At 51.9% G+C, this 25,823-nt stretch overlaps 1 protein-coding gene across 1 annotated transcript in view; it reads right to left on the reverse strand.

The window, feature by feature from the left end:
• Nucleotides 1–535: 535 nt before the first annotated feature.
• The window catches only part of PARP1 (poly(ADP-ribose) polymerase 1), a 42,050-nt gene continuing 16,762 nt past the window's right edge, over nt 536–25,823 (reverse strand). Inside the window, exons 6-23 of the mRNA XM_060128071.1 lie at nt 24,691–24,807; nt 23,888–24,064; nt 21,320–21,464; nt 19,542–19,682; nt 18,375–18,617; nt 18,003–18,071; nt 17,682–17,814; nt 15,648–15,843; nt 11,575–11,703; nt 8,462–8,545; nt 6,865–6,987; nt 6,186–6,314; nt 4,621–4,719; nt 3,977–4,129; nt 2,875–3,002; nt 2,030–2,091; nt 1,346–1,460; nt 536–1,112 (exon numbers count right to left, since the gene is read on the reverse strand). Of these exons, the coding sequence (XP_059984054.1) occupies nt 1,031–1,112; nt 1,346–1,460; nt 2,030–2,091; nt 2,875–3,002; nt 3,977–4,129; nt 4,621–4,719; nt 6,186–6,314; nt 6,865–6,987; nt 8,462–8,545; nt 11,575–11,703; nt 15,648–15,843; nt 17,682–17,814; nt 18,003–18,071; nt 18,375–18,617; nt 19,542–19,682; nt 21,320–21,464; nt 23,888–24,064; nt 24,691–24,807 (2,325 nt within the window). The 3' untranslated portion in view covers nt 536–1,030. The remainder of the gene's footprint in view (nt 1,113–1,345; nt 1,461–2,029; nt 2,092–2,874; nt 3,003–3,976; nt 4,130–4,620; nt 4,720–6,185; nt 6,315–6,864; nt 6,988–8,461; nt 8,546–11,574; nt 11,704–15,647; nt 15,844–17,681; nt 17,815–18,002; nt 18,072–18,374; nt 18,618–19,541; nt 19,683–21,319; nt 21,465–23,887; nt 24,065–24,690; nt 24,808–25,823) is intronic.

Genomic DNA, 25,823 nt, shown 5'->3' on the forward strand with positions numbered 1-25,823 from the left:
TCTCACCACCACTAAGTATCTGATAAACTGAAGAAAAAGAAGAATGCCCTCCTGTGTTTGGTTTTCTGTCACTCAGACACGGCACTCCTACTGGGCACTGCCGTTTGTTGCCTGGCACATTCTGTGGTTTCATAGATACGGGTACAAACAATCCCCCTACAGTCTTTGTGGACCTTGCACTGTGAAGATGAAAAGATCTGCACTCAGAATGAGACCAGACACACAACACACAAGTACAGAAGCCATTTCAATTTTAATTCAGAATCACTATTAGCCCTTTGGTATTCTGGTGATATAGTTCTAAGTTAGAAGACAAAATTGTTGAAAGTTGAGAATTTCAAATGCAACTTAAAATTACTACACTACATATTCTGCGAGCTGCCACGTTCCAGTGTCTCTAGAAAAGGAAAGCACTTTTCGTTTCTAAGTATGAGAAATTGTTCATGTTCCTCCCTTTGGTCTCCGCACACTCCTCACCAAACACCACCAACAAAAAGCTAAAAGGATGACAACAAATGCAAAATAAAAAAGGAAATTTAAATAGTATGAAATTAGTTTTTATTTTAACCTCAAAATAAATGCTTAACATTTTTCCAAAACTAAAGATGAACACTTAGAAATAAGGGCGGAAGATTATTTTTTCCTTCCCTGGGGAAACCAGTGAGGCAGGCGTTCTAACGTGGCTTGCAAGGTTCTTTCATTGGACTAGTCTAGACACACAGAAAAACCCTCCCCAACTTTTCCTCTATTGTTAGGTGTACCTACCAGGGTTATGGCTGGAAGGAGAAAAACCCAAAGCAACCCCCGGCCCCACCCCCGCCCCGCCCCAGCAACACAAACAAGGGATTTGAAAAGTTGGGAGAATCATTTAACATGTGACCTAGTGTTCATATAAAATCCCTTCTAAGGAGGTTTAGTGAAGGTGCTATCCCTCGGCAACTCAGCTGAAGTTTCTGCCTGGTCAGTCGGTACAAAGCACGTCAGGCGGGCGAATTCACACCGCAGTCACTGGGCTGCCACGCCTCACAGCTCACCACAGGGAGGTCTTAAAGTTGAACTTCAGCTTCAGCAGATACTTCAGACTGACCTGAGCAATATCATAGACAATGTACCTGGAGGGGAAGCATGTCAAGGTACAAACGGTTCACTGCGGCGGCGGGGGGGGGAGGGCGGGGGGCAGAGGGTGTTCAGGTCTCTCACCCCGACCAGGGAGACCACTGCGGGGAACGACACACAACAGGATAGTCTCTAGCCAGCCCACCCCAGGTTAACTGGCTGCGTATCAGTGACTCCACAGCCCCAGAACATTCCTTTGGGCTCACACAGCACACTCGTAAAAGGATACTCGTTATACAGTAGACAGGTGTCGTTAACACCAGATGAAATCCCGGTCCCAAGAGGAACCTCTACACCATCCATAGTAATACTAGCTGAAGGGTCAGGGGTAGTTTTGCCCAAACCTGCAAAACAGAAGGCAGAAGTGATATGATTTGTGGCAACAGGTGTTGAAAATGCTCCAGAGAGATGAGATCTATGTGTTCATTTAAAAGACACACAAATCCCATCCCATACTGCATCCTTCTTCCAGACATAAAGCTGTAGGTATATTATCAAGTTCCAGGGTATCAGCCTTAAATGATTTTCATAAGCATAGTAGTGGCCCTGGCCCTCTTTCTGTTGAGCAGAATTCCAAAGCCCTCGCTTCAACTAGTCAGTAGGAGGTCCTAATCATCACGGGCTACGAACTGCATCAATTCAAGAAGCTCCAGGTGCCACCAGAGGTCCCTCAATGCTGAAGCTAAAAGTCAGGTTAAAACCCAGAGCCAGTGCACCTGGTTACTGGAGCTCCAACCAGGACTCTCCTATGGCATTTGCGATACTAGTGGCAGGCATACAGAGTCTTTTTTTTTTTTTAAATGAACCTGTAATAGCTAGCCACAGGAACTGTGGCTTTGGGGGAAAGAAAGCCCCCTCCCTGCGCTGTCCAGGGTGCCTGGGGCTGCAGCAGCAAGTTTCTGAAACACATTACCTTTGACACTGTGCTTGCCCTTGGGTAACTTGCTGATATGCGAAGCATGCTTCAGTTCATACCTATTTAAGAGAAGACAGGTTCAGAAGGGCCTCCAAGGTCACTGGGCTCTCAAACCAACAGTATGACTAGCAGAGCAAGGCCACGGGAGCTGCTGAGATAAACACTCAGAGAACCCAGTCCACCTTCCATGCTAGGAACTCCCTCCTTCTCTGGTTCTAGAAACTGACAGCGCAGCCCCTTTCGGACAGTTTATGCCCATGATCACTGCCACGGGGCCGCTTTCAGGAAAGGGCCCGTTTAGAGCTGTGGGGTGGCTGGGCGTTCTGGAGGTTTCTGTCCAGCTCACGAACCTGGGACCCCTCCTGGTCTGTTACATAACCCTGCTCTCTTTGGGTTACGGTTGATGGGACCAAGGTGGACAATCAATCCAAGCTGGGCCAATCAGACTTCCTCTGCAGGGAATCTGGAACTGGGATTGAGATTCCAGTTCAATCTGAGTTGGTCTCAGACAGAAAATGTACACATCAGCAGGGGGACAGGGGCCATGAGGTGACCATCCTTTGTGCAAGTCAACCTCTCTGTTTCGCAGCCCACAGGAAGAATGGACACTGCCAGTTCCCGAGGCCTGGCTGTATTCCTGTCCTTGGTCTCGTGAGGCGTTCCTGTATCTTGTTTGCTTAACATGCACTGGCGTCTGATACCCACTGCCTAACTGGTGGGTCCTCTTAATCACGGTGGGGAATTCTCAGGATCAACCCCCAGCCAAGGGAAGCTCTCCTTACTACAGCTCACCCCACCCACCCCCATCAACTGCCACCAGCCCCAAAGCCAGGGTTACTCACATGTTTCCAAGGGCAACTTCTCCCAACAGGATTAAGCCTATTGGGTCTCCCTGGGATGTGTGGCAGTAGTTGGCACTCTTAGAGACCATGTCGGCGAAATAGATCCCCTTACCAAACATGTAGCCCGTCTGGAGGGATGGAAAAGGGACAGCTGAAGACCTTCTCACGGCAAGTTAGCAGCACCACCTACTACTGACTGCATGTCCCCACTTCCCACAGCGCCCCCGGCAGGCGGTAGAGGCCCATGCTCCGGAGCAGGCTGTTCGGATCCCAGCTCTGCCGGGTACCCAGGGGCTGGGAGAAGTTACCTAATCTCTCTGGACCCCACTTCCTTCTCCGAACTGGGGGAAAGCACCCCAGGGGGCTGCTGTGAAAATTAAATGAGTTAACAACAGCTTCTTAGACCAGGGCCTGGCACGTGTGAACACCCAGTAAACATGGCTATTATATTTATTCCTTTTGGTAAGTGAAAACGAGGTTCAGAGAGGTTAGGGCGTTTGCTACCATGCAGCACTCATGAGTCCGGTCATTAAGCCTCTTTGCTCCCCTCTTTTTACAAGTACAAAACGAGGGGCTTGGAAGACGAGGGGCTTGGAAGACTATTCCTAAGTCCCTGCCTGGTGGGTCACGTCTATAACCCAGCAGGTGACACAGCCGTCGCTCAGGCCTGGGTCAGGCTCTACTCATTTATCGGCACATTCCACCGAGGCATGTGCTGAAGCTCAAGGAGGTCCCCCGCTGGGAGGTGGGAGAGGCAGGTCTGAACTCAGCCTGGCCTGCGGCCAAAGTCTGCTCTCTGTCAGTCAACACACCCAATTAGCATTCAGAGCAGGGCCTGGACACTTACTTCCTTTGTTCCAGAAACTCTGCTTGATACGTGTGCAGCTACGCTCTCAATAGTGAGGGTCAGGAGAGGGACATCTGGCAACATTCACCTTATCAACCATGGCTACACCTACATCTTTAAACAAGGTCCCTTATTCACCGGGGCATGTGCACTTCTCACGCAAGTACCCACAAAGCTCTGGTGGAGACAGCAGCAGAAACAGGCACTGCCCCCCCACCCCCGCCTCTCCCCACAGCTCCTGGGCCAGGCACGTACCACAGGTGCTTCAGGTGGGGCTATCCGGAGGCCCTGGGACAGGATCCCGGCGAAGTTGGTGGTCCTGGACCCGTGCCACAGCAACCTTCGGTTATGCAGCTGCTTGAACGGCTTGTAACGCTGGCTCTCTCCTTCACGCTCTATCTTAAAGATCTGGTCGGAGCATTGAATAAAGGAGAGAGGCAGGAGGAACCACTCGTCACTCTGGTTAACTGGAGATCTGACTAGACACAGGAGAACCGACCAGCTGTCTGTCCCCAGAGCTGGAACACTTTAAGGCCTTCTGCAGTATGCAAGGTGTTTCAATCAGGCTGGGACGGAGCAACGCTGCTACTCAAGGCCCCATTTAGCAGAGGCTAGCTATTAAAATTAATGCTACGTGTAGGTGCACACTTGAGGCACTGTATCAGTTCTGATTGCAAAACTAGGTTTCGGGGTAGGAAGTGTCTTTTAAAAAAACAGAATAAAAAGCCAACCCCAAACCTTAGGACTATGAACTTGTGTGTTCCACAAACAACCGAGTCACTTCCTCCGGTGATTTAAAGCAAAGTTAGCTGCTCCTTTCTACCCAGGCCCAGGTCGGAGGAATGAGCAGGGAAGAGCTGGCAGGACACAAAGGGGGCAGAGGGAGGAGAGAGCCTTACATCCACGACTTCCAAGTCATATGCGTTGTGTGTGGTCGCGTGAGTGTTCTTAACATACTTCCTAATGATCTCAGCCTCTTCAGAATCTTTGTCCACCACCTAGAAGGAAGGCGCCTGGAAATTAGAGCAAGGGAGACCCCAAGAGAGCCGCATAGAGGCAGGAAGAACAATCACGGGCTCAGCTGATGCACAGGTAACAAACGGCCCAGGTGGAGCCCGGGCGGGACAGAGCCAGCCTGTGTTCCGAGCCCTACCACGCTCGCTCCGGGGCAGGTGCCAGGCCAGTGCCCCCACCTCCCCAGGCATCGGCTTCTTCATCACCTATCTGGATGAGCCCAGTGTTCCTTCTGCCCTTCTGCTTTAGGATATGAGGAAAGCTAGAAACACGGGGCTCGCTGTCTGGGAAGAGGGAGCCCCTAGAACAAGGAGCTGGCTCTCAGGTAACACTCCAGCTCACCAAGAGTTCAAACACCGGGGCCAGGAGACACCCTGCAGCCAAGACTTGCAGTGAAAAGCAGCAGGGAGCCCACGGACTACAGGGGTTTTGACAATGGGGATGAATGCTCCATCTCTGGATCCTCAGGGCCGTGCACATCACGGCTCAGAGCAGACACCCACCAAATAACCATCAAGTAACGGAATCTCTGCCTAAATAAATGGGTGTGTTATGGGAAATACGACGTGTCTTCTCTTACATTTTCATACTCTTATCCAAAGTTAAGAGAAGTCAGGAATTCTGGTCTTCCTCGTTGCCTCTTAATTAAAGGGCTTCAGAATCATAGATGGAGAGAATAACAACCCCTTCACGAAGAACCAGGCCGTTCGGTGTCCTACCCTGCGTACACCCACAGACCTGTACTTTGTCCTAAGCACGGAGCAAAGACTCTTTCAGTGACGTAAACACAGGACACCAGGCTCAACAGATCCTGGTGCACTTGAACCTCCTAACACTGCAGGGAAGGACACGGGGGCTGAGGAAGAGAGATGTGAGACTGGGCTCAAGGCCAGGGCAAGCTCGGAGCTGAGGCAAAAATTTCTCCTCCGGGTGGCCTAGGCAGGGTGATTGCTGCCCAAGCCTCCAGCACACCCAAGTTCAACGACTATGTGCACCAGTCGAAGAGCCACTTCGACTCCAGAGGACATGAACCCAGGCACCATAGTTTTATTACAGCTGCCGTCAGGCACCTCTACGTCTCAAGTAGGATACCAGTAACAGATCCTGCAGAGTTCACACCTCAACAACCTCCAAAAACAGAGACCCTCTCTAGATGAAGGGGAAAAACAAAACTTTAAGGCCCCACAAAAACAGGTCTTTACACCCAGTTGAGGCCGCGAACTGGAAGCCTGCCTCGCAAACAAGGTGCTTCTTTACCGGTGAAATGCTCTGAGGTTCTCAGAGTATCACAAGCAGCAACACCTGGGAACCTGTTAGGACGGTCAATCCTCGGACCCCAGCAATCTGTTCTAACAAGCTCTCCGGGAGATGCTGATGCACATTCAGGTTTGGGGACCACTGCTCTTGGGATGAAGGGTTTGGATGCTTCAGAAAGGGCAGGCCCTGTTACCATAATGTCAGTTCTGAGCTTCTCATAGTTGACATCGATGGGGTCCTTGCTGCTGTCATCAGAACCACCCCTGAGCAGACTGTAGGCCACCTCGATGTCCAGCAGGTTGTCGAGCATTTCCACCTTGGCCTGGAGGAACACAAGAAAAACCCTGAGCTAAGGACCAAGGTGAGGGAGAAAGACTCACCCAGGTAACGTCCAACACAGAGAGTGACGAGGTGCCTCCTAGCTGCTCAGGGACAGCCCGCCATCCGTTCACAGATGAACACTCCTAAGGATTTCTGGAATGCTAAGGAGGCTGGGAGAAGAGGCAGAAGCCACACGGTGATGGTAAGAACGGTCTTTCCTCTTGCACGCACTGGTTGACAGGTGGGGACTGATCACTGGCTCCCTTATGAAGCAGGGAGGGAAAGCAGGGAGGAAGACGCTCCCTCTCTCCTAAGGCTCCTTTTCCCCAGACTGACGTGGTCCAGGAAGGGCAGGAAAAACCAACCGTTCTACCCTTGGGCAGGCTCCTAATAGGGGTAGAAACCCCACTTCAAAACGAGGGCCCAGTGGTGGGCCTCCAGCACTGGCCGCTGCCCCCAGGGATCGTGACATGGAGGGGCAGTGGCACGGGAGCGACACCCAGCCCTGCAAAGCCCGGGACCCGGGGCTCCCTGCTGGACCTCGGTGCTACCTGCACGCTGTCTGAGTTGCTCAGGAGCGGAGGCTTCTTCATCCCGAAGTCGTGGGGGATCAGGGTGTAGAAGCGATTTGAGAGATCCAGGATCTGGGAGTCGCTGCTGCCCTGGGACAGTACCTTTAGGAGAGGGGACAGAGGGAACAGACTGAAGCAGCACTGAGTCCCCAGCACCTGGCCGGGCTTTCTCCTCTGGACGCTGGGTGCCGCAGCCGGGTCCCGAGGCAGCCTGCGGTGCACGCGGGCCAGGAAACCTCCTTCCTGGGGTGCCACTCAGCTGGGCGGTGGCAGGATCTCATCCTCAAACTGTGTGGCTTGGCACACACGGGGCTTCTCGTACACAACTTCACTTGTACAGAGAGCTGTGTACAAGACACATAAACCTCCACCACTCCACAAAACGTCACCTGTGGCATCTAGGTGGTGGGCTCGTAGCTTTCAACTTTTTGTATGTTTGTAAACATTTCATAATAAAATGTTGAAAGGGAGAAAAACCCCCACTGCTACCAAATTCAGTCAGGCCCCTTTGGCCACTGACCTTCATCTTTACGGTGGGGAATTTGTCCTTGGTGCCCCCAGAGGGCCAGGGCCAGGCACAGAAAGGCGAGCCCCTCCCTATGCTACAATGCCAATTAGCGCTCTATGCAGAAGGTGCTCAGTAAACGCACAAAGAAATGGAGGAGCTGGACTAGTCACTGCATCCTTGGCAGACACCCTAGGGGCCTACAGGATGGCAGGGGGGCAATGACTCGGCACCCTGCCGGCACGAAGCTCCAAGTCTGCTTCTCACCGTGACACAGTCTTGTCCGCACCCTAAACCTCTGCCTGTGCTGCAGTTTGCTCTGTGCTATGGGCAAAGGACACCACCCCAGCCCCTCCGCCTGAACATTCTGGAACAGGAAAGAGCCTGGGCTGAGGAAAGCCTTCCAGGTCTCAGGCAGTGGGTAACAAGGAAAGGGGTCACTGCTCAGGACTGGCTGTAACCAGATTTAATTGCTACATTTCAGGGCCTCCTCTCCAGCACCAGCCAGAGCCCACCTCCCTGGTCCCACCTGAGTTTCCTGTTTGCTTTTCTTCTTTCACACGCCACTCCCAAATACAAGTGGAGCCCTCCAGCCCCTTCAGGGCAGAGGCTTAAATCAGGCTCCAGGGACTGGGGGACGTTGGAGATGCTCAGCAAATTGATGTTGAATGAACATAAATGAGAGAAAGACAATATTTAACTTCCTATTTGATGATTTCCTAGTAACTGCAAAATAAACTCAGCTTCTCTTAAGGACACACAAAATAAAAATCAGAACATTTCTATGAGGCAGGAGAACGAAATTCCTCATTAGGCGTATAGGGAGTTTACTGCAGAGCTGATAACTGAAAACACCGCTAAATCATCAGTACTGTGACCATCTTCTCGCAAGTGGCAGGCACTTGTCATACTTGTTGAACTGAAAACATCTAAATCATCATGAATCAGTATGCCTGTTTCATGTAACCTTGAGTAAATGTACTGCTGCGTGCTCTCCACTGCCCCCCTGCCGTGACAGGGCAGCCAGGAGAGCCCCTGGGCAGCTGGAGGAGAGGCCGGTCCCTCGCTTACCTGCTGGACCTCACTAAGGATGGAGTACGCAGCCTGGATCTGCCTTTTGCTCAGCTTCCCCAAGGGCATCTTCTGAAGGTCAATCTGAGGAGACAGGGGTATTTTTCCCTTTGAAAGCACTGTGCAGGGAGATGATGGGAGAGCTGGACCAAGCGGCACCCCAGGCCTCCCGGGCCCTTACAGAAGCAGTCACAAGTCTTTCTGGTCCTCCCGGGGACACCCGGTGACCCAGCTCCACGGGCTTTGCAGCCTCGCCCCCACTGCAGGGGACAGGAGTCTGGGAGGGAAGATTCTGGCTCACTGCCATTTGCGGCAGGGAAAAGCCAAGCAGGGCTCGCCCACCCCTGCACTCAGTCTGAAACAGCCCCACGCTTCTGGAAGAAGGTGACACAGCAGGACTCCCATCTAATTCCAAAGTGAGGACGAAGGTGCGCCCTCCCTGGGGTCTCAGAGCCAAGGCCATTCCCACCCGGAAAATAAGAACCATAAAGCGGTGAAAATTATTTTTCAGAGGACACACCCCTGAACATACATGCTTACACCAAATCAACAGTGTGCCCTTCAAATCAGTCACCCCAGAGGTTAAACATCCGTCCCTACAACAGTGCTGCTCACAATACCTTGGGAACCAGCATCCAGGGAGGTGGCAAGCTGGCTGCAGCGGCAGAAGCGTGAACTCTGGGGGCCGAGGCCTGGTCGCCAGCTAGCGGGCGAGGCACCCGCTCCCCGTGGGAGCGACCTGCCCGAAAGCTGCCTCGGCCCCTCTCCCGCCTCAGTGCCGCACGGGGCCCCTCACCCTGAAACCGGAGCCACTGTCTCCAGGGCTGTTCCCAGTGGACCCTCTGAGCTCCCGGCCCCAGCACTGCACCTTGCCCGTCTTGACATCTCCAGCACCTGCAGGGCCTGGAACAAAGACTGGGCTGGATAAGCACTTGAGAGATGAGACCACTACGCCGATTAAATGAAACAGGATGTGAAAGTGCTCACAGCCCATGAGGAACCGATCAGGGGCCAGTGGTGACAGCGTCTAATGATGACAAGCTATGGCACCTCAGCGTCTCTGTACCCTCAGTACTGTCCATCCCCAGGGGAGAGCCGGTTTCTGGGAAGAGTTAAATAGTTGGCGCTCAGTCCGGGGAAGGAGGTGGGTAATGTATTCTGAGCCAAGACCACAGTAAAATAAAAGAACAGAGTGACCTTAGCATGGACTGAGTTGGCTCTAAAGCAATTCTAAAGAAGGAACTCCGGAAGATGCTCTGACCAAGGGCAGTGTGACCAGAGTGAGAGCACGTGCTCCGAGGGGAGCGGCTTCCCTGAGCTGTCTCATTTCGGTGTTTATTTAAAAAAAGACCTGGTGTCTCTAACCGACACCCTCAACACACACACACACACACACAAAGGCCACAAGAACAGGAACAGGGCTCAACCAACACAAGCTGCCTCCCCTCCCGACTGTGGGCTGGGGGCAGGGGCTCCACAGCAGCTGCGTTTAGGGAGAAAGTGAAAAGTGGGAGAGATGCCTTGGGCTCAGGGCACTGAGAGCCACAGCTGCAGCCAGAGGGAGGCTTCGAGAGCTGTAGCCAGGACTCTGGATACAGCACACACCCTCCCGACCTCAGGTGGGACTCTGCTCTGGGCTCAGGACTCACCCGCCTTACAGGGAGCGCTCAGTTCCCCTGGGCACCATGTTTACTCATCCACCTGGCCACCCAATCCCACGTGGAGCCCATCAGGCTGGGAGCGGGCGCCCCCCTCGCCACATTCTCAACACAGGCTGCCTTCCAGCAGCAGGCCCCTGGCCCTCTGCCTCCTCTTATCAACTAGTTCCCTGTCTTGAGTGTAAAACAAGCTAAAAAAAAAAAAAGTCATTTTCACAGAAAGAGACTGGGTCTGATCACAGTTGAGAAATTCTATGAATCACAGATAAGCCAGGGCACAGGAAGCCGGAAATGATACGTGGGACATTTCTTTTGAAACGTTAATGAAACGAAGTTGCCTCCTGCCCTCCTCCCCGCCTCGGCACATCTCGCTGCCAGCATTCCTGGGGAGCCCACCCACAAGCTGTTCAAACTAGTCAGACCTCCCAGACAGAAGTCGGGTTGTTTATCTGTTTGAACAAGACATCCGCACAAGCCCTGGCTATCTTCAAACCCATTAGGGGTTTCCTAGGAGGTGACCCAACACTCAGTTTTCTAACAAGAGTGGAGCCTGAGCAGTCCTGCCAGGCTGAGCTCCAGACACGGAGATGCGGGGCTGAGGAAGAGAGGCTGCCAGTGGTTTATACCACTCAGATTCGTCCCGCCCCCCTCCAAGGCTGCCGGGAGCCTCTAGGAAGGCCCTGGGAAGAGGCAGGGAGGGAGCCAGCCGGCGAAGGGGCGCAATGGCCAAGGCTGATCTGCAATTCTTGCTCTCTCGGCTGGTCCCTGCTTGTTTTTCAGAGCAGCCTGAAGCTTCTGGGCTCGGTGGCTGGAGAAGAGGGGAGAGTCTGTTTGCCAGCCAGATGTCAGCAGCGCCTGGACGACCTCTGTGGGAATGCCCCTTGGGTGAGCACTCAAGACCTCTGATGCCAGAGGCAGCAAGAAGAAGGGGCCCTTCTGCACTCATTTCCCAGGGAAACAAACTGAAAACGCCTGGCCTTGGCCAGGGTCCCCGCCACTTTCCCTGGACAAAAACAAATACCATCACCCCCATCCCACCCAGCCCAATCTCTCCTTAAAAACAGCTGGTATGAATTTTATCTGATGAAGCAAGTGTCAGAAGCTCTCTGCATTTCTGTCAATGCTGGTTACAGGAGTTCTTTTACTGTAAGTGGGCTATGTCTTGGACTTCCCATGACAGCCCCAGGTGGCCCGTTTGGTTGGGCCATGAAAGACCATGCCCACACTCCATCATGGCAATGAGGGGAAAAGTGCAAGTGGGTCTAGGGACCCAGGGGACAACACACCATCTATTTCACAGCAGGTCAACGATCCTCTGCAAAAGAGCACGCACCCCAGGCCTCAGAGCTCCTGCATGTCTCAGGCTGAAGACCAGCCACCAAACTCGTTGCCAACTCGGCACTCAAATCATCAACCCCAGCAAACGCTCACAAATAAAACAAAAAGTGCAGTAACCTCGTACTCCACCATGGCTTTCTTCATACTTTCCACATCAAAGATCATCTTAATGAGGTCCTGCACTGGCTTGGGGAGCTTGGACTTGGTGCCAGGGTTTACCGTCAGCTTCTTTACTGCCTCTTCATCCTTTAGGGAAAAAGAAAATCAGGAAGGGACACAAACAACCTAAGCAAAGTGGTGGTGGTGTTTGGCAGAGAAAGGACACAGGATGGAGCGCCACCAGCCAAAAAAAAAAAGCTGAGTGTTAATCAAAAGGGCTTGGCGTTAGTTGCCAGGAGAAGCATGTATGCGTGTGTACAGGACCAGATACTTGCTGTGCACCCCTCCAGGTCCTCCTGGCTGCTCCAGATTCTCACTCCAGACACCACTGAAGCACCCAGCTCTGCACAGGCAGACCCGCAGGCACCCACACTCCCCTCATGCCCTCACCTCCTCCCTCACTGCCTCCCATGCCGGGGGTGCTGGTGCCCTGTGCCTGGGAACCTGCCCGGGGCCCACTCCTGCCCAACCTGGAAGTGCTGGGCAGCTATGAGGGTGATCCTTGGACCCAGGGGACACTGGACTGATGGACAAATCTTGTCTCCTTTCTTCTCTTGCCCTGCCTCCCCAAAGACGGAATCCACACAGCATTCTCTATAGTGCCAGAGGACCACGCTAACAGTCCGACTCCCCGCCAGGCAGCTAAGTGCATCCCAGCATCGACCCTCCCAAGTCTGCACCCCTCACCCCGGTTCCCTGGGACTGCTCTTCCCAATATTCTACTAGCACAGGACTTCACCCCTGCCATCCGGGGAATCCAGGCTGAGCCAAGATCCGGCTATGCTGAAAACGCCTTAACCCTTCTCACATTTGAACCCACAAGGGCAGGGACTATGACCATCGTGGTGTCCCCTAACAACTAACGGTGTTTGGTATTTGTTTTGAATGAAGGTAACTGGCATTGGGCCTTGAGCCTGGACTCTGCCTGGCTTAACAAAGGTGCAGAGGAACCTGTGTGCTAGTGCTCAGGGCTGCTGCTGTCAGGGGCACAACACATCTACTCTTGATGCGGAAACCCAAGTCTTAGATGCATTCTTATCCTCTAGCTCAGTGGTCCCCAATCTTTTTGGCACCAGGGACCGGTTTTGTGGAAGACAATTTTTCCACGGACTGGGGGTGGGGGAATGGTTTCGGGATGATTCAGGTGCATTACATTTATTGTGCACTTTATTTCTATTATTAGTACACTGTAATATATAATGAAATAATTATACAACTCACCATAATGCAGAATCAGTGGGAGCCCCGAGCTTGATTTCACTTGCCACTCACTGATAGGGTTTTGATATGAGTCTGCAAGCAACTGATTTATTATGGTCTCTGTGCAGTCAAACCTCTCTGCTAATGATGATCTGTATTTGCAGCCGCTCCCCAGAGCTGGCATCACCGCCTCAGCTCCACCTCGGATCATCGGGCATAGATTCTCATAAGGAGCACGCAACCTGGATCCCTTGCGCACACAGTTCACAGTAGGGTTCGCACTCCTATGAGAATCTAACGCCGTCGCTGATCTGACAGGGGCGGAGCTCAGGCGGTAACGGGAGCGATGGGGAGCGCCTGTAAATACAGATGAAGCTTGGCTCGCTCGCCTGCCCCTCACATCCTGCTGTGCGGCCCGGTTCCTAGTAGGTACTGGTCTATGGCCCAGGGATTGGGGACCCCTGCTGTAGCTGTAACTTCACTGAAGGCAAACTATTAGTATGTTAAAAAGCCTTATTTAAACACGTATACTCTGTGACCCGGTAACTCGATCTCTAATGATAACAAGCACAGAGGTAAGTATATCAACATCATTATAGCAAATACCTGGGAATAATCTAAGTATCTAATTGGGGCATGGGAGGGCGTTGTTTGGTAAATCACAAATAATGGCCACCCACAGGATGGAATTCTATACAGACTTAAGAAATGATGCTCTAGTTCAGTGCAGTTTAATACAGTAGTCCCTGGTTTTGACATGTGGCCACTCTGAATTGAGCTGTGTTGTAAGAGCTAAAAATACACCAGCTCTCAAATATTCAGTTAAAAAAAAGGTAAAAATATCTCAATGATATTAACATATCAAAATGATAATATTTTGGATATTCTGGGTTAAACACATAACTAGTATTAATTTCACTGTTTCAATTTGCTTTTTAAAATGTAGCTACTAGAATATTTAAAATTGCCTAAGTGGCTGCCTATCTCTCTCTGTTGGACAGCATTGCTCTAGAAGACGTGGGGAAATGCTCCTAGAACAGTAAGGCCAAAAGCTGGTGGTGAAAATACAGTATGTAGGGAAAGACTCCAGTGTTACATTGGGGAAAAGTAGCGGTGAAGTGAAAGAAGTATATAAAGACATACACCATGATTTTAATTCTTTGTGCCTCTGTCGTTCTCAAAATTTTCTAAAACAAATACAGTTGACCCTTGAGCAACTCAGGGACTAAGGGCATTAACCTTCTGTGCAGTCGAAAATCCGAGAATAACAGAGTTGGTCCTCCATATTCCTGGCTTCTCCCTATCCTCAGTGCTGCATCCGTGGATTCAACCAACCACGGATTGTGTGGAACTGTAGTATTTACTAATGAAAAAAATTCCACATGTAAGTGGACCCATGCAGTTCAAACCTGTGTTGCTCAACTGTATATATTTTTGAAATGGGAACAATAAACTCACTAGGGGGCACTGCTGAGTTAGACCAAATCTGTGCAACTCTAAACTCCCAAGTTCTCCACCTCAACATTATACAAGAGCTAATTTCTATTTTTAATGGTAGAGCTCATGACACTCTCTATAAACTAGAGAATTCTCCCTTTAACACGTTAGGCCTCAAAAATTTGGAATTAAATCTGTACCATCTACAAATCTTTCTTTCTGCAATATAAGCGTGCACCACTCCCCATTATAAAAGCAGTAAGTTTTCATATAAAAACAAGGTGGGACTTCCCTGGTGGCACAGTGGTTAAGAATCTGCCTGCCAATGCAGGGGACACGGGTTTGATCCCTGGTCCGGGAAGATCCCACGGGCTGCGGACCAACTAAGCCCGTGGACCACAACCACGGAGCCTGCGCTCTAGAGCCCGCGAGCCACAACTACCGAAGCCCACGTGCTGCAACTACTGAAGCCCGCCCACCACAACGAAGAGTAGCCCCTGCTCGCTGCAGCTAGAGAAAGCCCACATGCAGCAACGTAGACCCAACACAGCCAAAAATAAAAATAAAATAAAACAAAAACAAGGTAAGCATTTTGTGAAAACCAATGGCCACCAAAGTAGCAACAAATATAAATAATGGGAAATTATTAGGAAATAATTTGGGACTAAAAACTGGGACCTACTGGAGCATGTCAAGTCACTATAATTCTATCTTGATGGTAAAGCAAGTCGCGTGATCTATGATTCAACATAGCTTCAGATAAGAAACCTCACCTGGAATCTGTGAATTACTCCCTGTCGTGTTTAGGGAGCAACTTCAAAGACCGTTCCTCCTTGACAGTCTTAAAAATGCTTACACTGCTTGTTCTCATCTAAGCGCCATCTCCTATTTCACGGGGTAGATTCTATTCATGAAAGGGTGCTGGATTTTATGAAATGCTTTTTCTATGTTTATCAGGATGACTATGTGGCTTCTGTCCTTTATTCTATTCACGTTACATTACATGGACTTGACTTCCATGTTGAACCAACCTTGCATTCCTGGGATAAATCCCACTCAGTCATGGTGCATAAATCCTCAAGTGCTGCTAGACTCGGTTTGTTAGTATTTTGTTGAGGATTTTGCATCTATATTTATAAGGATATCGGACTGGAGTTTTCTCGGGATGTCTTTGTTCGTCTTTGGTATCAGGATAATACTGGTCTCACATAATGAGTTGAAGAGTGTTTCCTCCTCTTCTCTCTCTTGGAAAAGTTTATGAAGGACCAGTATTAATTCTTTAACCATTTGATAAGATTCACCAATGATGCCATCTGTTCCATGGCATGTTTTTAAAAGAATAGTGTCCCTTCCTTTTATCAGAACTAGAAGGTGTAAGAGCATTAAGTGATTACCTGGCCATAGTCAATCTCCAGAGGGTAGAACTTTTTGGGGTGTTTTGTGAAGTTTTTGGAGTGCCAGGCATTCCCGGTTTTCTCTTCATATAATTTCGTAAAATGCTCAATGGCCTCCTCCTTGGATGGCATCTGCTCCAGTTTGTTACTACCAATTACCGTGCCCACGCGGCCCCAGGACCTGAATATCCAATACCTGTGGGAGGAGAGGAGGAACACCAGATACAAATTCAAGGGTCAGCCTGTTGTACTTCAGGATGAGTTTCCCTTCCCTGCCATTCCCCTTGAGGGAGAAACAACTGCAAACACCCCAAAATGATGGTGACTGACAAAGAGGAACAAAAGCAACTGGTATTACAATGAAGGACCTTAATTTTACTTTGATTAAACTGAGTGTTGTAAGTTTAGAGTAATTTAAAAATGCCCTTCCAAATCATATTGGCAAATGGGCTATAAAAAGTACCAAAGAACAGGTGTTAACCTTGTATCTGGCAGCCAAACTTGAGTAAATCCTGAGGCCTACAGAACTTTACATAAGAGTATCCAATTCTTCTCCCCAAAGAAACACAGCAAGCAACACTTGGAAGTCATGCATCCAAGGTGATGCAACCATCAACGACGTGTGTTAAAAATAATGAAGAACCTTTGGCTCAGATCAGAGGCTGAGATGTGATGAAATGGGAGGGGGCGGGCCACTGGCCTGCAGGGTCAGCCACCTACAGACCCAGGCTAGCGTCTTCAGTTTCTATCTCAATCTAGGGCCAAGCCTTGGGTACCCTGTGGGCTGTGCTGCCTAGCTTTGGGCGAGTTCATTTTTTTAGTGGAAATCATGCATAAGTTAAATTTTACATCACAATGAACACAGATATATTGGAAATCCAGAAAGATGTGGATGCATTTTAAAAATAAAACCAGAGATTTCAAAGAAGATTTGGGGCTTCCTGCTGGCTTTCTGGGCTACTGCCCAGAGAAATACAAATTCATTCTCTGCTGGGTTATTTCCCTCTGGAAATGTTTGGAAGACACCACGCTGACCTATCCTGAAAAAAACCTTCTAACAGCCCACACTGTCCTTTCCCTCTAAAAACCAATAAATCTAGGCCACCAGAATAACGCCCATGTCCAAAATCACCATTAGAATTTGCTTGCTGGAGGTGGACAATTCTGTTCTCATTTGCTTGTTGTTTAACACACTCTGGCACTCAGCACATTTCCACAAAAACCCTATCCCTTCTCCTGCACTCCAGTTCACATCTAGCTTTTGGAAGGTATGTTTTACAAGCAAGATACCCTACTTCGACCTTCTAATCTCCAGCAAGAGTAGGTAGTAAAGTAAATGACGCAGGCTTTTATTTCTTCAGAAATTTTAAGTAGCCACACAGATATTGTGTGCTCTTTTAAGGGTCACTTCTGACATCCACATTTTCAATGAAAGGTTTGGTGAGATGTGAAGAGCCTGAGCCTGCCAGTGCCTACAACCTGCGGCTGGCCAAGATGCACCGGGCGCTGACTGTATCTCTCGGGGGCTGCCACTCTCACAGGGGTTTTGCCTTTCAACAAGGAAAGCTTTTTGGATCTCCTGGAGTTCCAGTGTGTAAACTGTTTTCATTTGCTAAAAAGGAAAGGTCAGTTTAATATACGAAAGTGCTCCCCCCACCTTCCCCACTTACATGCAGCTCCTGTTCTGTGCTGGCTGCAATGAGGGCCCATTGACTTGGCAGAGAACTGCCCGTACTAGTGAAGTGTGCGTGGCCAAGCCAGCCCAGTCCCTCAGCACCCCAGAACTGGCTCTTACCTGCCTCCACTATGCTCAAAATAAAACAGATGCAAACCCAAACGCCTTTAGTAACTGGGGAGCCCGAGGTAACACTGATGAGTGAGGACAGAAAGGCTGTCTGGGGGCGAGGGCCTCTTCCCTCCCTCACTGCAGGCCTCACGACACACCCATGCTCTTCATGAGGCGGCTGGCTTCCCAGGAGCACTGAGAGCCTCTCAGGAGCACAGCTCTGCTGGACACTCCCGCCCTCGGCGCACCTGCTCTCTTTGTCATCCTCCAGGAGCTGCAGCTTGTAGTAGGAGTTGGTTCCCTTAACGATGTCCACCAGGCCGAGGGTGGCGCTGAAGACCTTCCCGCCTTTCTCCAGGACGTGTGCGCTGTGTTCCAGACCTGTCACGGACAGAGCTCCTGTGATGAGTCTCACAGGGAGAAGGGGGTCTGCAGGCTCCCCACAAGACGTGTGCGTTCTCAGGACCGGGGAGCCTTGAGGCCAGAGGGCGAGGCGCAGCCCTGTCCCACATGGTTTCCCTCATCAACGGGGTGCCCACAGCTCACTCTGCTCACTCCCGTTCCCTTACCAGAATCAGGGTCGACAGCTGCTCCTCCTTTAAGAGTTAATTTCATTCTCTTTTCAGATTTGTTGGTACCTTGGAAGGGGATAGAGAAGTGCAAACATTAAATTAAAAATAAATAAAAAGGAAGGGGTAGGTAGCAGGCAGGGCGAGTGGGTCACCTTCACCTGTGTCAGATGTCAACATGGCATCTGTGTGCTGCCTCGCACCATCCTGCGCCCAGGGAAAACGAATGAGAAAACTGGTGTGGGCAGCGTTCAAAAGACCATTCGGGCGCAAAGGGAGAGGCTGTGCACAGGCGGACCCGGCCAGCCTGGCAGAGGCCACGGCCCCCGGCAGGATGGGGCCACGGCAGGGCGGGGCAGCTCGGGGCCTCACCTTCCTCCTTGACGGGGCCCTTGCTCTTCTTGGAGAGCACAGCCCCCGACTTCCCCTTTGGGGCCACAGCTTCAACAGGCTCTGCCTTCACCTCGGCCCCCCAGGGGGACAAGAGGTGGGTTGAAAGCAACTCCTGAAGGCTCTTGGTCGAGGTGGAGATGTCCTGGAGGAAATCCTCAGACACGACGCGGACGTTAGCTTCTTTTACTTCCTCCATCTTTTTATTCATCTTGTCGACCTCCTCTGTTCAAATCGGGGGGAAAGAACTTTGAAATCTCAAATCACTACACAGTTATTACTTGCTGGGTACTTCCCAACCCTCGTCACCCACAGCTCTCCTCTCCTTCAAAATCTAGTGCTTGGGGCTTCCCTGGTGGCACAGTGGTTGGGAGTCCGCCTGCCGATGCAGGGGACACGGGTTCGTGCCCCGCCCGGGAAGATCCCACATGCCGCGGAGCGGCTGGGCCCGTGAGCCACGGCCACTGAGCCTGTGCGTCCGGAGCCTGTGCTCCGCAACGCGAGAGGCCACAGCAGTGAGAGGCCCGCGTACCTCAAAAAAAAAAAAAAAAAAAAAAAAAAAAATCTAGTGCTTGGGGCCTTGGTTCATTTCCACAATCGTCTCTCACCAGCAACATCCCCCTTTTTCTAAGGTGCGATGAGTGAGAGCTGCTTTCTCCAAACCCTTCTACAGAACGAGATGTTAATAGGTATTACATAGAGAAAGGAGGTCAGATTCCTATGGGAAGAGCGGTGTACTGTTTTCTGGTCTTGGAAACTCACAATGGTCGTCGGCATATTAAGCCTGCAAAGACTGCCTGTTCACCTTCGTTTAACTCTGCATTTTCCAAACTTGCTTAAGCTGTGAACTTTTTGCCTGGAGGCAAACCAACCAACATCTTGTGAACAAGGTGAGAAGAGTGGGCTGTTACAGTCTTTACTTGGGAGTTTTCGGTACGTGAATATAGACCACAGCATGGAGCAGCAGTGCCAAGTACAAGTGCCCACACCCCTTTCCAGAGGACCTGAACAATGCCAGCGATGATAAGAGACACAGTTTTGGGGTCCCTCTGTGTGTCAGACACTGCGCTCGGCACTTCACCTCGTTTAATTCTCAACACCACCATGAGAGACAGGGATCCCTCTGGTTCACAGGCAGACTGAACTCACTTTTGCTACTGATGCACAGGGAGGCCTTGTTGACGGTCCCTGTCAACTTCCCCCCGAGTTTCTCGATTGTGGCCTTCACTTCATCCTTGTTCCGGGAGAGTTTCCCAAGAGTCAGGATCTTCATGTTGGATAACGGCTTGTCTGGGATGGGAGAAAAGGATCACTAGGCAGGGCTGCTGCCCGGGGTGGAGGGTGGGAGCAGGAGACCAGGCAGCAGCTCCCAGGGGAAAGCCAGACCGGCTGCAAGGCCCCCGAACGGCCTCAGCACCCTCTCTGATCAGGGAGAAAGGGATCTCCTTGAGGAGAAGTCTACATAAACAGAAGAGTAAGAGTAGCAGGAAAGCAGAGGACAGGATAGCAACCTGTACGCAGTCCTCAGCACAGAAAGGACCGGCCAGGGAGAAGCCGTGCACTGACACTGCTCCACAGCAGGCCTCGAGCAGAGGTGGCCGGGGGCGCCCTGGGTCTGCTCCACAGACAGACGAGGAAGACCAGGAGGCCGGCCAGAGGGTGGGACGCCGGGGTCACGTGAACTCCCGATTTCCTTCTGTTATTCTGTTCCCACCCCATGCCTAAAAGCAAACTACAGTTCTCACAGGATGCTTATTAATCAACCCCATTAAAAAAACGAGCCTTGGGGAATTCCCTGGCAGTCCAGTGGTTAGGGCTCCACGCTTCCACTGCAGGGAGCATGGGTTCGATCCCTGGTTGGAGAGCTAAGACTCTGCATGCCGTGCGGCATGGCCAAAAAAAAATTAGAAAAGTAGCCTTGTCCACGGCAGTCACTGAGAGCTTTGGTCAGCATGGCCACACTGAGCGGAGAGAACTGACTCAGGCACCAAGAACGCTGGCATTTTAGGTATTTAGCGCTGATCCCGGCCAGAAAGACCTGGGTCAGGGGTGTGCCTTCTGTTTGTTGCGAACGGGAACATACAGAGCTGGTTACACATTTCCACAAGAGACGCTGTGGGGAGGAGTCCTTTAAGCTGTCCCTGTGAGGGAGAACAACTAGGGATACCCGCAGGGTTTAACTGAAAGTTGGCCGAGGTCTCCGCAGGGAACGGAATCACTTAGCTGTGAACTGCAAGTAAGGGGAAAGCAGAAGGGACCCTCAGGGCAGGGCCCGGACGTCGACCCCGCCTGGCCCACCACACCTGCTCTTGGACCCAGGCTGCAAGCAGCAGGTTGAACTCGGGATGACCACCCACACGCCCCCTCCCCAGAGGATGGAGGGAGGTCACTGCTGGGCTCACGTTCACAGAAGAATCCTCATCCTCCACCCAGCACACGGTGGCCATGACCATTAGACTACGCCACACGTGTCCCTGAGTAAACAAAGACAGCAGTACCTTCTGCCACAAAAACACAAACTCATCTCACTGCCTTTGTTGGTGTGGAGCACTTCTCGCTGACACTGATCACAACAAGTACGGCAAGTCTCTGCAGGCGACAGAGACCTAGCAGCACATCAGGCTCAGGATGAATGGTGGGGGCAGGGCTGCCCGGAAGCACAAGGCTGAGCCCTGGAATGCTGCTCTGTAGCGTAGCGCAGTCAGGCAGGAGAGTCTGAATGCCCCTTGCAGGTAACTGTCTCCCTGGCCTTTCTCAGAAGCCCCCCTCCCCAACCTACCTCCTCCTGCTGGGGGTGGGATGGGGAGAACAAGGGCAGAGCTTCTCCCCAGGATCAGCCAGCGAAGAACCCAGATGGACACCCTCTCCACCCTAAGCTCAGGGCCCCAGTCCCCCCACCCTCCCCTGAGGCTGGCCCGGAGCTGCACCTGGGGGAGCGGAGTTCACAGTGGCGGGCGCTGAGGCTGCAGAGGGCAGGGGTGCTGCCGCCAGTGGGGCGCTGGTCTCTGGGGGGAATATACGGTCCTGCTTTCGGATCTTCAATTTCTTGAGGTAAGAGATCTCTCGGAATTCCTAAAGAGTGTAAGTTTTAGTTAAGAAACCAGTTCTCCCTTGAAATAACCACCTGATAAAGAACTTAAGAATCTTTTTCTTCTTACGATAAAGAATAACACAAAATAGGAAGATTTGAGGCTTTTAGTATGAAATACAGTATTACTGCTGCTATGGTGCTTATCTGCAGTACTTCTACATTTATAATACAGCTGGTACTGTGACGCTTGAAGAGAAAAACTATTTTCCTTAAAAAAACAAAAAACAAACAAAATACCCAGTTGATAATCTGGCCAGGGAACCACTGCTGGAACCTGATTACAACCCCCAGGCCTCATTCTGGAGTTGTTCCCCTCAAGAATAAAGAGGCCTCTTCCTGGGGTCGTGTGTCCATTCCATGACCAAAAGCCACCCCAGACTCCCCAGAGCACGGGAGAGAGATTACTACCTGAAAGGAAATCAGGGCAATTCCCTTCCCTTCCTAGAAGAAGGGACCGTGAATGCAGGGAGCCCATCAACAGTCAGTGTTCAGTATTAACTCTGCCATCAGCACGGTCCACCGGCACTCCGGGCGATTCACAATGGGCTGTGCTCTAAGTGGTCACTCAATAAACATCACATACACCAGGCTCAGGGATCAGGTTCCTACCCTCCTAAGCCTTCTTCCCATCAAGAAACAGCCCTTCCCTGCTAGATCCATGGTCAACGACTGCCTGGTGGATAAAACGTATGCTGGGCATCTAACACAGTGCCACACATCACAGTGAGTTTAGAATGAGTTTCTGCCTTTGAGAAAGAAGCTCAGCCTTGACCGACAGTCAGATATACAAAGGCAACTTCTACACAGGAGCTAGCTTCTAAACCAGAGGCGTGCTGAAATACTGGGAATGCTGGGAGGGCTCCTTGGAGGCAGTGACCTGCCAAGTCAGGGGCAGAGAGAGAGAGAGAGAGAGAGGGAGAGAGGGAGAGAGGGAGAGAGGGAGAGAGGGAGAGAGGGAGAGAGGGAGAGAGGGAGAGAGGGAGAGAGGGAGAGAGGGAGAGAGGGAGAGAGGGAGGGAGGGAGGGAGGGAGGGGGAGAGAGAGAGAGAGTGTGTGTGCGTGTAGGGGTGGTGTGAGTGTAATGTGAGGAGAAAAAAGGTGGCAGAAAGACGGGCTGCAGAAGGTAGCTGGAGCCAGATCATGGAGGGCTTTGGGGGAGGGGAGTTCAAGCTAAGGAGATGTCTGTGATTCTGTGATCCAAGCCCCTGGGGGCAGCACACTCCCTACCCACGGTCTGTAAATCCATGAATTTGCAAGAGCAGCAAGCACTGTCCACCAGACAAAATGTCTTGCACCTGTAGGTACCGTTTTAAAATAACCCTTTAAAAATATACACAGATGCAGTGCAACTGACACATAAAATCCTAAATAGTTCACATCACGAACTTTTTTCCTAACCTAAGATATTAAAAGGGATACAAACACCACAGACGGGCCTGTAACAATGGCATTCTCAGAAACACTGGGAAAATACTTCTAGAAGAAATGGGGAATCACTGTGAGGTTTTAAGGGTGGGGAAAGGACAAGGTCAGACTTGTTGTAGAGCAACCGAGCAAGTGCAAGTACAGAGATACGTATACAGTAATGATGGCAGTGAGCAGAGAAGGCGAGAAAAGAACGAGTGGAAGAGGCAAGCGGGGAAGCGGAGCTCAGCTCTGGACGCCGAGGTGCTAGAGCCCCCAGGGCCCCCAGGCAACACTTCTGGAGCGCTTACTATGTGCCACTGGGGAGGAGGCACGGGCGGTGAGGGAACTTGACAGACATCAAATCCCAAGCCCAGGGAGCCCACGACAGCCCCAGGTGGTGGGGCGCCAGCTCGCACGAGTCTGAGGGCACGGGGGAGTCCACCCAGCAGCCAGCCCCCCAAGACACTGCTGGCTCCCCCAACAGCGCGGCTGCAAACAAGGTCCCCCAACTGAGGTTTTTTACATTCTGAGAATTCAAGGGAGAGAGAGAGAGATCAACAGGAGACTTGAACTCTGGACACAACTCCCCGTCTAGCACCAAGGCAAGGAAATGTCTTGCTCTGAGAAACACTCTCCCATCACAGAGGCAGGAATTACCATTTGTTCACCGCCATGTCCCTTGTGCCCAGGACAGTGCCTGGCAGAGGGTAGGCACTTGATAAACAGAAATAAAACTCACAGTCTTTGCAAGCAGGAAGATTTTACACCAGTTGGACAAACCTGTGCTCCAGTCGGAAGTGCTTTGGTACTATATCTGTGTAGTGTGCAAACGTACAGAACCAAGGGCATAGTTCTATAATCTGATTATGAGGATGGCCCCGATGTAAAGAGGTCTGAGAAACTGCTCTGCAGTTGTGGTGACCTGGAGTGTGGACAAGCCCAGAAGATGGGACCAGGTTTTTCTGCAAATATATCCCAGGATCCACACCCCCACTTACCTTTGGGGTCACCCACTCCTTCCGGTTGGGCGTCTGTGTCTTGACCATACACTTGGTCCAGGCAGTGACATCCCCGGTACAGTAATAGGCATCGCTCTTGAAGACCAGCTGGCCTGAGCATTCCTCGCAGGGAAGGAGGGCACCGAACACCATGCCATCGGCCACTCGGTCCAAGATCTGAAGCCAGTGAAGAAGAGAAGCAAGTCAAGGAGGAAAGAAGCAGCTACAGGAGAGGACATTTACCAAGAATCTGCACGGACTCCACTCGCTAAAAAAGAAGGGAGGGACTGCCCTGAGGTTCCTAACATTCCCCGGAGAAGGTGGTTTACAGTTGGAGCTTGCATTTTTGTGCTTTATGAGACCTTACTTCCACGCATGAGGGGTTCCTGCAGCTCCCCTTTCCCTCAGTGACTTAGAAATAAAGGCAGAACCCAGAACATCCACTGTTTCTGCACCAGAGGGACGGCAGGGCAGGGCCTGCAGGGGAGACAGCCCTCGCAGCCCTCGGGGAGTCTGTGAGAAGAAGGCAGCAGAGAGGGCTCCTCGGGCCAAAGTTTGTGGTGTGAACACACGAGGCAGATGTGCAGCCCACCTCGGTCCTTGAGCGCCTGCCCCTTCCTGCCCCCGCAAGCGGCGACCTCGATGGCGATGACCATGCAACACAGACTATGGAATTTCACTCCCAATTAATACCAGCAGGTGTTCACCCGGAGGGCCTCCCACACTCCACCGGGGCAGTCACCGTGCACCGCGCATGGCCTGGCCGCTCGGCTCGCGGCGCCCGTAACACAAAGGCAGCTCACCGCAGACTCCCCGGAGGGCACTTGTTGCTTGTTGAATATGAGCAGCTCTTTCAGGTCATTCGTCGAACATGCTTTCTTTAGCTCGTCCTTGATGTTCCAGATCAGGTTGTTCTGGGCCTGTGCACGAGAGCCAGCAGCTGAGCGACCAGCTCCTCTCAAAGAAAGAAACCCAACTGGAGGAAGACTCCACCCTGGCTTGCTTCTGCCTCTAGTCACAGCCCCGCGCTCAGCTGAGCTGCCCCGGGGCTGCCGCAGCCCCAGGACTGTGCTCCCAGCTCGCGGCCGCGGTGTCCGCCTGGGGCGCGGGTGCTCAGGGAGGGCCAAGGCAGGTGGGGAGGCTGCGGCCCAGGCGCCGGGGTCCCCGGAACCAGCCCCTCAGGGACAAGTCCCAGGACACACAGGAACACACCCGAAGCACCAGGTTCATCTGCCCCAACACCCGGCCCCTAAGGGAGGAAGGGGCGACTCCTCAACAGCCTGAAAGCAAGCAGCCGGGGCGATCCCCAAACACCTCCCACCTCCTCAATACTCAGTGGCACGGAGGAACAGACTTAAGCTCTTCTGAAGACAGAACTTTAAACCTCGGTGGTAATACTCATGCAGCGCCTACTCTGCGTGGGACACTTTTCACGCCATCGCACGCACTCTCACGACCACCTTGGCCCGCAAGGCAGTAGTCTCCCGACGTCAGAGGCGGGGCAGGGAAGAGCGTCCTCCCGTTTGAGGGTGGTGGGCGAGTTACTCACGTCTCAGCCTCAGACCCCACCACCTCTGCAAAACAGGAAAATGCCGGCCCTCTCTGCACCGAGCGAGGAGTTGTTTAACTCGCTTGTCACGCACGCGCACGCACACACACGCGCGCGCCCGCGCGCGCGCCCTTTCCCAGCCTCTGTAAGGGCCTCTCTCGATAACATCCTTGCCTGCAGCGCCACGTGCTGGGCCACTGGTGACGGAGATGAGGGCGCACGAGGCAAAAGTCTAAGGGTATAAGGTTAGATCAGAGAAGCAGAACTTTGTCATCTGCGAGGCCAGCCTAAATGGGCGTGCCAGGGTGCGGGCCGTGCGCAGCGTTCCCAGCTTCTGATTTTCGGTTTACCTCTGACAACACTGGAGACGGGGAAGATGGGCACGAA

The sequence above is a fragment of the Lagenorhynchus albirostris genome, chromosome 2 (genome assembly GCF_949774975.1).
Source record: "Lagenorhynchus albirostris chromosome 2, mLagAlb1.1, whole genome shotgun sequence".
NCBI lineage: Eukaryota > Metazoa > Chordata > Mammalia > Artiodactyla > Delphinidae > Lagenorhynchus > Lagenorhynchus albirostris.